The sequence below is a fragment of the Haliotis asinina genome, chromosome 14 (genome assembly GCF_037392515.1).
Source record: "Haliotis asinina isolate JCU_RB_2024 chromosome 14, JCU_Hal_asi_v2, whole genome shotgun sequence".
Taxonomy (NCBI): Eukaryota; Metazoa; Mollusca; class Gastropoda; order Lepetellida; family Haliotidae; genus Haliotis; species Haliotis asinina.
In genome coordinates, this window is record NC_090293.1 from 49,898,587 (window position 1) to 49,910,354 (window position 11,768).

Consider the following 11,768-nt stretch of genomic DNA (forward strand, 5'->3'; position numbering starts at 1 on the left):
ACCAGCAGATAATGCATGTGCTCTGCATTAAGAGCTTCTACTAAAGCTGTGTATACATGGATGTTACTCCTCCTAATTTAGCATTAGCCAAGCACACGTCACTGTCATGATTACTGTAATTACATGTACACATATCTATCTGTACCTGTTGACATTACTTTAAGTCAGCAAGCTTCAAAGAATCAGGATAATATAAATCCATGTCATTCTGAGATTTCTTTAGGCATTCGGCCATGTTGCAGCAGTTCATAGACAATCAAATCTGAACCCCCCAAAAATGGTGATCAACATCATGAACACTGATCTATGCAACTGGAATACAATGTGTCAACTGAGTCAGTGAGCCTGACCATCCAATCCCTTTAGTCGCCTCTTACGACAAACATGGACCAATGAGCATCTTCAGAGGTCATGGCCACAGACAAGGACCATACAATCAACAAGGTAATTAAGTTGGACAGCCCAAACAATCTTCTCACAAGTTGCAGCATGGACAACAGCCCTCTTGACCATCCAAGAAACAAGTCACAAACATATATTAGCAGTTTGTTTCAACTTCAGTTTATTAAAAGTTGTCATAACAATCACGTGATACATTATGCATCAATTATTCCACTCTTGAACAATAGAAAAATATATCTGTCTTGACAGTGGAATGAATGCGTCATTAGCATGTAATTTATTAATCACAAGAACTAAAAGCATGTGTTCACAGCCAGAGTTGATCAGCTACCCTTTCAGGATAAATAATCAAATCAAAACCAGTTTGCCTCAAATCATATAGCAACCCAATCAGAATATGCCACCACAGACATGATCAAAATACTGAAATCCACAACCAGGAAACAGAATATCCTCTACAACTTAGCAACAATGCCATTACATTTATATAGTAATATCATCATTGAATTTGCTGATCTGAGAAAGCACACCACTTGAATATCCTCTTTTTTTTCATATTCAAGATAAAACTTAAGTAACTGTTGTTGGCCTTTTCTGAACTTGTCAGAAATTTTTGGCAATTAACAGTCATGCAAAATTAAAGAATCACGTAATATATGTTGAATCCAAAAGTAGAATCTCCAAACGGTTTGAAGCGTGTTGATCCATTTCCAGAATCCAAATTTGTATTACATCTCACACATGCTATTTACAAATTTAGATCAAGAATGAGACTCATCTGCCCTTAAAGCACAGACCTCTGGATAAAACAGGAAAGTAAAAGAAATATCCCAAACCATGTCAATGCTGGACGAAGATGAAGATGAAGATAAAGTGATGAATACATTAAAATGGATTTGAGGCTTAAAGCAAAGATCTAGACTAAAACAATTACCATCGACTCTGTGATAATATTGTTGAGAAAGCTTTCAACGATCGTAACAAAGACCTACCACAATTTTGTTATTCATTCTCTCCTGTCGTCCATATAAGTTGCACTTTCACTATAGAAAACTTCCTCAATCCTTCATGTAAACAACTAGATATAGGTAATGCTAACTAGGGACTACAATATAGACAAGGATGATCCAAGGTGTTAAACCTGCAGAGTTTACCTTTGTGAACTGTTCAATGGCCTATTGAATCCATGTTACCCTGTTCTCCCCAATATGTTGACCATCTGTGCTTGCGTTACCTTGGACACACCCTAATGTCTCTCAAATACTCTTTAATAGGGCATAACTCTCCACTGCACATATCCACAGATACTAATATCATTGCAGCAATTTGTTTTCCTGAGTACATAAAAAACACTTTTTAAGCATTTGGGGTAATCCAATGTATCACTTGTAAATCATAGATCATGTGTGACTGTCCCAATTAAGGAGGGTGGATAAGTGGGTTAAAGCATACATGGTCCTTCATGGACATACTCAGCAATATTCCAGCTATGTCACTGTGGTCTTGACTCCACAATCCAGTGATCAACAGCATGAGCATCACACTGATGGCCTGGTATCTGATGTCCCATGACATGATACTGTTAGAATAATGTTATGCTCATTTCAGGCACATAACCAGTATCAGAATTCCAACAAGTAAGCATCGCAAACAAAAATTATTTGACTGGACCAAGCATGGATATAATCAGCATGGTTCATTCATCATTCAAATTGGGACTCAAACCTTAACAGGATCTAGAATGGTGAAATGATACATTGGAAAGTCAAGGATAGTTTTCCATCTGTTTGTATGAGGTAGGAAACAACATTAAGAAAGCCAAGTGGCCTTTCTCATAACTCATAAATTAAAGACTAAATACAAATTAATAAATACCTAAACAATTCCCTCATGTTTAAACAATCAAGGACTACAAAGGAACAAGAACAGAAAGACCTGTAATGAGGAAACAAATTCACAACATATTCAGATATAACAGACATAAATGTAGTGTGAAATTCATTTAGGTTATTCGGCAAACTGGCTGGGGCAAACACAAATGAAAACTGGCTTCTGTATATCTGTCTAAAATGTTCTTGAGTAATGTTTAGACAACAGCATCATTCTGAACTATTTCAATTATTTCCTCATTTACCATTTTTGTCATTAACACCACCCCAACATTTGTTTAAATGGCCGTCTAGCTGCAAAGGTTATATAGAATTAAAAAATGCCATTTCAAACCATTACTAACCTTTATCTTTGTTTCACAAAATTCTATATCCTTTTCTTCAGGAAAACATAAGTCCACTTGTTAAGAGGTATGTTAAAAATGACCTTATTAATAGTCAATGCGTACTACAGTCAAACATCACGTCTTTTAAAATCTCTTGCAGTATGACATGTCGGCCAAGTGGGAGCACAAATAAAACTATGGCAGTGGTTTTACCACTGTAGTGAGACATAATGGTCTGATAAAAATCAACCCACAACAAACCTATTAGTCTATATCTTTTAAAGTGTAAAAAAACTGAGAGTCTTCTCATTAATCTCAACTTGCCCAACCATATATGTAAACTCTTTAAACATAACTGTTTCAATACAAAAAGTATTTCAGATGGACAAGAACATATAAGACTGAAGGTATGTTTCGGTAGAAAACTCATTTTGGAATTTTTCATCCAAATATCCATTTATGAAAGCAGTTCAAACCTTCATTTTCATGATTTTAAATATCTTTAACTCTGTGTAGGAATTCTGAGATAGTACATTTTATCCCTTTTTCTCAACACAGACATTGACGGGCTGTTAGTTATCATTCACACATCACCATGTGATCACTGAAAATCTCAGAATTAATATACCTTTTTCATGTAGAATATGTCTGGCAAATATTCTAGCATATTGATGGACGTAAAACCATGATGTCACAGAAGAAATATTTCAAATGATATTTACTGAGATCAATACTAGTCTCTAAAGACAATTATTATCCATATCGCTATTTATATCATAATGATTATATTTACAGTACCCAGAAGAAAATAAGAAAATAATAATTTTTTATTGACAGTTTTAACGTTAGTGTCGAGAGTTTCATCAAACAGAATCTTATGTTATTTCACAATGCCAGCTCTCCAGTCATTAATATCCACTTAATGCAATGACATAATTATCAACATTGGTGACTGATCAGAATGATCAATGGCCACAACCCGATCAACGCTGTTGACTGTAGCATGAAAAGGAAAATAAAAGTCAATAACAAACACCTTGAGGAAAATTGCATGGCCCCATGTTAACAGACTCCACAGTAGCACCACAGGGAGTGAATTGCATAATATTGAGCTGCCATGAATATCACAGAGGAAGATTGACAAGAATTCAAAATCACATTGTGACTGATATCAGTTCAGTTTTTTATTTCAGTCTTAAACCGCTCTTCATAAACACATTGCCTATGTTTAGAGTCCAACGCTGGGACTAGCAAAGTTTCAACGTCCTGTATTCTACGCTTAAAGCGGTCTCTGTCTCGCACATAATTCTCCCAATGTCCTTTGCGAGCTGCTCTGTATGCATACGACCAGTGTATCATGGGGTGAACCACTTTCAGGTCCTTGTCATCAGGAAAATGAACCTGCAAAGTAGAGATGAAAAGTCAACATCACATATTGTGACCACTAAAACATGAAAATGGGAAAGAGTGCTGTACACTTCGTTCACCACACCCAAAGTTGACAGTATCCGTGAGAAGATCATGTGTCAACTATGTCAGCAAGGCTGAACACCTGATCCTGTTCAAGGCCAATGACAACAAACAAGAGCGTTTTTATATGGCTTTTGGGAAAACTTTAGTCACAAAAATTTAATTCAATGAAAAAGATTTTACCAGTAGTTAAATACATTCAACACTGATCTTACCACAGCATTAAATCATCAATGCAATTTTCATTACCAAATACAATAATCTGCACAGGTTATGACACCAAACAAATGCATGCATGTCACGACATCACATCAGAGCATTATCATAAAAGCTTTATATCTCGACGTATCTTCACATAAAGCTTACCAGACTTGAAACTAATGAGCCGAAGTCTTGCCTACCTTCTTTTTAGATTTTTTTAGATTTTCTGAAGAAGCCTCTTTGACGGAGATATGAATATTCCATGACGCATTGATATCCTCAAGAGTCTTGTCTCCGTCACAGCTACTCTGAACAGGTGAAATGTGGACCTGCAAATTTATGGGTGATGCCTCTGTTTTGTTGCACTTGGGGAGAAAATTAAAAAGATCACATTGTGAAAATGTGCCTTGAATATGACCAAAATCAACATTATCCTCATCATCTTCATCCCAGTCCCCATCATCATCACTATGACTACCAGTAAAACAAAATGTAAACTCGGAACTTGAGCCATTTGGCACTTTGGGTGATGATGGACTTGGTGTCAGACCCAGTACAAAAGACACTGATGCGCATCGTTTGGATTGTTTATCCACACTGTCTTCTCTCACTTTATGGGGGAGGTCATCTTCATGACCATCCACGGCATCCTCACTACAAGATGTGGGATCAGGTCCATTGCTGGAGCTAGCAGACTTAGCTTTTGCAATCTTTCTCTTACGCTGTCTTTTAGACGAAGCGCGACCCTTTTTTCGATTCCTTCGAATAAAAAGGACATCAACATTTGAGTCTTTTGCAGCACTATCACGACATTTCTCATTGTTGGAATTGATAACATCCTCCTTTGAAGGCAGAGAAGTCAAAACATCCTCTGGAGGCAGGGAATTCATGGCATCCTCCTTTGGAGGCAGGGATTCCTCAGTCTTTTCAATTTCTGATCTAACCAGTAGCTGACTCAATTCAGTGGTGACGCTTTCATTTTCATCATCCAAATGTACTTTTCCAAGACTGTCGTCTGCCACAGAACATACCCTCATGTCTCTCTTTACATCAGAGTTATTGTCTTCTGTGTTAGGTTCATCTAATATAGATGATACACATTTTTCAGGCTTTACCTGAATCTGGAATTGCTCAATCATATCCATGTTTCGACTATCTACCTTTTTTGATTTAGAAACACTTGGTTGCTGTGGATGTTCCTTCATGCTATCACTGGAATGTTTTGATGTATCCTCTGACGAAGTTTTTCTGAGCTTCAAGTCATCTGTTGAGGTCACATCTCCTGTAAGACTAGTCTTACTGTCTGTCTTTGAATGTTCACGTTTTTGATGTTTTGGTGAATGTCCTCTGTGACATCTATCCTGCTTTCGTGGTCTCTGATGCCAAAATCGATCTTCAAATGCATCAACATGGGACAAAACCCCATCGCTAAACTGACACATGTTAAACATACCCATATTCCCTTGACTGTGGAATGGATAATATCCAACATTGAAAGAGTTACTGAACTGATGACAAGGAAATACACCAAAGGCTTTCGTACCAACGTTTCTGAATCCCTGTCCGTTGTAGTTCCAACCAGAAATACCACACTGTGGTTTCTGGAAGTTCTGATAAGGTGTTCTTGGATTCATTTTGGTGGCAACTCTATCTGATAAAAAATCCCCAGTCAAACATTCAAACATGTTCTGCGTACACTCCTGGTCTCTACATTTCTTTGAATTTGTCAGATTTTTGGCGCTTGTCAAATTGTTGTTGACATGAAAAAATTTACTGTTGGTGACCCAGTTCTTCATCTTGAAACAGCTATCGCTTCTCGGTGTAGACGCTAACTGCGTTTTATCTCCAGGTGAAGTGTGGTCGACTGATGAAACCTCGCCTGTACTGTCCAACCTCAAGAAAGGTTTCGCGTTTGACCATGAGACGTGCCCTGGCGCACAAGCGGTGCTGTTTCCCCGCCATTTTCGACCATATGCCTGCATAGCAGTTGGCTTTCTGTAACGTATTCAGTCGTCAGCCTTCCATTCTGCCGCGTGAGGAATCAAACAAAAAGCGAGGGTAGACACAAACATACTGTCATCATCACACACACCAACACATCCACGAGAACCCATCAGATAATGTTTACACATATTGTCCGTCCCAACACGAAATCGATGATTGAGATTTGGTGGCTTTGACTGGTAACCGTGTGTTTTCTCTTCAACTGTCTCACATTCAACTTTGTTAAACGATTTGACTTCCTCTTCTGTCAGTTTTCTTCTCGGATCCATTATTTACTCGGAGCTGTAAACATTAATATCTTGAACATTGGTTTGAGTTGTAGAATGAACACATGATTTCAGCTGGTTTCTCATATACCGATAAGTTGATCACAGATATCGTACTGCGCCGTAGAAACATAGTTCCATGTATATAATGTAACAGTGTATTTATATGTTGGTTACCTTAAGTAGTTGTATTATGATGGAGTCTATTTGATTTCCTTTGGAGAAAATATGTTAGTTTTAGTGCGTGAAAGGCGTCGTTATATGAAAATTACCCATAGGCGTAGTAATATTCGCTACTTCCGCGACCGCCCGCAAGGTCAAGGTTGTCAGTAAACTATTGCATCAGATTCTCGCTGTAATGTACGCAATCAGTAGGGATGGTATAACTAGACAGGACTTATAAGCTTCAAGTAATAAAACAATTCAAGCAACATCCAAGAATTTAAATGAGAGGTTTATAGCGATTTGCAAACATGATTCATGGGGGTAAAACACATTTTGAAATTAGTTTCTATATTTAGATCAGTCAAAGGTCACTGCGGAAATTTCTCGGTGAGCCCAGATGAATCACGAGGAAGCCAAACAGTTAAAGGCAGTCATATCATTCTAAATTTAAGTATCACGTATATTTCGTGACGCTTGTAACGGCAACATTGATTCTTTCCCACGTTGCTGTTGTTTGGTTTGGACTAACACGTGGGAATTACATGAGGCTAGTGGACCGAGACGTGTTGATTAACATCTATTTTTAACTTGAAACAACCAAGTATCTGGTACGTGACATGTCGTCAGTTTCTACGCAGCAGCGTGACGAAATGAAAACATTTATTAGCGACATATTTGCACAAACACCAAAACGTGTACATACTTGATAATAATACATATTTGGAATTCTTGCGTGATCAGACATGTTTTTTTTGATGATTTAATTGCGTTTATTGTTGAACTATACAACTTTAAAGTTACAATATGGCTGAACAATTGCCTGTGTGACTATACTCGCTCTAGCATGATTATTTTTATACATCTTCAAAACAATTGAAAATGAATCAAGAAAATACATCAAACGTGCGTGTCATGACACCAGTGGTTGTGATTGACAAGTTGACCACTTATGCCGCTTTTAGCAATATTTCAGCTTAATCTCAACGGGTAACGCCATAAATAGGAGTATTCTTCGAATTCAGAGTTGATATACCTTGTATTTGCAATTTGTCTACCCGACATTGAGTATTTATAGAACTGTTCGTGGCTATGAAAATCCCACAAAATTAGAAGCAGGAGTATTTACCCTGTTGAAGAAAATGCTAGTCACGAAAATCACGATTGTCACATGACACAAACAAATTCTTAGGGTACGAAATCCCCTTTAAGTGTTACGTCACTCCGACTCAACGTCACAATAATATTTGAATGCTGTCCAGATGACGTAACAATACTTAAGCATATCTGAGTAATATCTGCAATATTATTACATGCCCATGGAAGATACTGTAGTGCGGTATTGTTACGGCATTATTACGGTATCTTATTACCTACTAGGACGAAGATATCGGGGTTCATATTTTACATATGATTCCCCGGGACAAAATAACGCGACGTCATGTTTCATCCTTGACATTGCGTTCTACAAGCGGCGACGGCGCGTAGCCAGGAAGTCTGTCTCAGCGCCCCAGAACCACATTATGTTTCCTAATGCCCAGCCCTCCCTGCAATGCTATATAGCCCTAAATGAAGCAAATATCCCAGACTCTCGCTCGGGAAATACCAACAATACGGCACTCGTGTCGTAAACTTATAGTATGACATGCGTACTCATGTAATATCCTTATGTTATACTGATAGACGTATGACGTCATATAGTGCTAATACCTCCGTCACAATGGTATTAGACTCTGCTTGACTCACGGAAAGTTGAGTCATCACACTATAGGCAGTTTCCATCAGTTTATGTTGGCGAGTAATAAACACAATACTAATCTCGCTTCCGTTAAATACTATTTTATTAAACTCGTGAAATATTAAGTATCAAACGAGCGAAAGCGAGTTTGACACCAAATCGTTACTCCATTTGATGGAAATGCTATAACACGGAGGATCGTTTAATATCCTCTCTCCATCGCATTTATGATTTTTCTACACTTTCTTGGTCAGAAAAAAATATGGTTGGTTATCTTTTTTGTTTAACTGAGTTTGGACAATCCAGTGATCAACATTATGGGTCTTGCATATATATAATTTTTTTATCATCCAAAACTCTGTTCCACACGAGATATCCCTTGTGTGAGATCTCCTAGGAGAAGAATAGGTCGTTATGCCAATAGATTTTGTACAATGCCCTGACAATGCTATGACTTCTCGACATATTATTTTAAAACTTAAGAGACTGGCATTTTCTTTAAGCTCAGATAAATATTTGTCTGGTTGCAAATTCATATTTAGCACAATCGTCATTGAAAGAATTCATGTGGACAAAATATTATCTTCCTACAACATGTTTATATTTAAAGGCTGTAACATTTTGGATGCCATATTCCGTCGAAAAACTTGCAAAATACATCGAACGGTTTGATTTCATGTTTAATCACGTAAACCCTGAAATATGTTGGAATGTCGGCGGATGTGATAACAGACAGATAAGTCAGACATGTTTTATTAACAGAAAAACAACAATAACAAAAACATCATCTCGCACGCATTGTAACTCTTGACAGTAAACATACACCTGAATGTCCTATACAACAAGTCTTATGTGTATTTGATTTAATTAATACAATGAAGATGCCCCGAAGCGATAATGCCCTAAAACATGCCCTAAAGCGATTATATATAGACAAGAACACACCAAGCGCATAACAATTCGTGACATTTAGCAGGTTCACTTCTAAGCGTTAAACCTTCTCGTGAGGGAGGCAGAGTTCCAGTCTTGTTTAGACAAGACCACGGCCTCTGCCTTCATGAGCAGCGTGTTGTGGGTGGCGGACGTGCTTCGGGGTGCGTAGCCAGGCCAAGATAACAAACACGACATGCCTACACAAGCCGTATCGTATTAAACTGGCGAATGAGCGATCATGCGCTCTTTATCGAAACAACTACATGCTTAAGAGTAAAAGCGACAGTACTTATTTATTGTGAGTTCTGAATGTATACGTGTGAATCTACATGTCCATATGCAGCGGCAACAAACACCTGAAAATATGTCTGTGGACTGATTGGCTCATTGACAGCCGGTAAATGCATTCCTCGAGGTTCACTCATGCATGCCTATAAGGAAGTGTGGTTAATTATTACTTTGACAGGGACGTCTACACATTCCTGTTTGCTTTCAATCAGCTGTCTGTTCATAAACCTGCTAACCTATCTTGCAAACTAAAAGTCGTTCCTCTCCGCTCCGCTCTATCCCTGCCACACCACGTCCCTCTTCGCACCTCTACTCCTCACTCCGCTCCCACCCCCATCTCCCCACCCTCCTCAACTCCTCTCCTGCTCCGCTATAATCCGAATTAAAATGAATTTTCTTCAAATTTCATAGACTTTCTAGTGCAATCGTATTGGCGTAGTTTGAGACTAAATTTCATAGTGACTAACATTGGATCATGGAGCCTGGCACCTTTAGAAACTCAATAAAGTTGTGTTCACACAAAGCCTAAAGCAGAGACCATATACCGATACATGGTCTCTGCCTAAAGCATATCTCCTGCATGGCTACAAATTTCTGACACCAAGATTTTTATTTTATTGTTATGATTTCCTGCTTAGGTGAACAAATAGTTTCTAAAACAGGTCTTTTCACTCTTTTTATTCATTTTGAGAACTTATAAACCCAAAGCATACAAAAGTTGAATTAATAAAATACATCTGACAAATCTCACAACTATTTCTATAAGCTTTGTGATACTGAACCGCAGAAGAAATGCAGTTTTCGAAAAAAATGAAATCTCTTTAAAGCAGCATTCATGTTCATTTCTATTGTTATACTGAAAGCAAAAGGAATGCAATTTTCGAAAAAATGACATCTCATAAAAGTAAGCGTTCATGTTTATGTCTCCTATTAAAAAAACTGACAAAAAATGATTTGCCTTTCTTTTGCTGTTCAATATATTTGACCAACCGAGTCTGAAATCAGAAGTTGCTTTAATTTTGAGTTGTATACATAATAAAAACCTGTTGGATTATAATTTAGGACAAGTCGCTTTCTCTTAAAATTCTTATGAAAACGCCAGTATTGTCAGTCCTGTATTTCCTAACATAGGCAGCTTGAACATGCGGTATTCCTTTAAGTCGCTTCTTTCTATAAATTATTGGGATCTTAAGTTTATGTACGATATTCGGATTCGGCTAAGACAAGGGGGCGTAACTCTGTAGCGTAACACTTGATTCATTGGTATATGAGATTCAATGGTATATTAGATATAGAAGAAGTGTTTGATATATGTCCAGTATATCTTATGAAATGCCCGAATGCAAAAATAGAACTTTCATGTTTTAGTCGACTTTCAGTCAGGTGCGCCGTATATGTGTGTTTAAATATACTGGTACATATATCCTGTAACGTCCATTGTTGAATAAGGTCACCTTCGGCAATAATTCCATTATTTTCTAACCTAACATAATCTTATTTATGTTTACGACTTCATACGTCAGCTCGAGCGTCTTACACTTGGCAAATACATGTTGAAGGGTCATAGCTGGCCGAGATAGCAAGCTCTAAATTAATGCCGACCCTCGCTAGGAAAGAGTAGTGGACATACAGAGTGGTTGGTTATTTATGATTTATTGTCATAAATATTAAACATTTATGTCAGATTCACATGTATTGTTATTACAACACAAAACCAACAGCAAACAAATTCGTTTCAATTTCAAATGCTTTTTAAAATCAGTTTTAGCTTTTAGATACTTACCTACAGTCACAATTTTCTTATTAATATGTGGGTTTCGTTTATCAAAACAATCTTGAATATTAACACAACCACAGGTAGTCATTGGCAGCATATATCAAATACATCCAAGAAAACCAACACAAGTCTAGAAAATGTAGCATGTCTAGATTTCCAGAGCTGAAATGAAGAAAGTCTCACGGCTCATTTTCATTGTACATTTTTTTATTACTATGACCTATTTTCTGTAACATTTGTTCATTTCAGAACCGTTGTTAGTCTACATGCGATTAGTCATGATGAAAAAATGTCCTACTTGACACGCCCTTC

General features: G+C 37.5%; 1 protein-coding gene across 1 annotated transcript; it reads right to left on the reverse strand.

The window, feature by feature from the left end:
* Positions 1-538: 538 nt before the first annotated feature.
* On the reverse strand, positions 539-6,666 carry LOC137261203 (uncharacterized). The gene is made up of 2 exons (XM_067798912.1): positions 4,489-6,666; positions 539-4,018 (listed from the first exon to the last, which is right to left on the reverse strand). Exons 1-2 carry the CDS (start codon positions 6,268-6,270, stop codon positions 3,794-3,796), a joined length of 2,007 nt encoding a protein of 668 aa, XP_067655013.1. The 5' UTR covers positions 6,271-6,666; the 3' UTR covers positions 539-3,793.
* Between the last annotated feature and the right edge of the window lie 5,102 nt (positions 6,667-11,768).

Coding starts and splice junctions, on each gene's coding strand:
- LOC137261203 (XM_067798912.1), bottom strand. CDS start 6,270: ATGCAGGCATATGGTCGAAAATGGCGGGGAAACAGCACCGCTTGTGCG. Junction 4,019..4,488: donor TAAAAAAATCTAAAAAGAAG/GTAGGCAAGACT, acceptor TCTACTTTGCAG/GTTCATTTTCCTGATGACAA.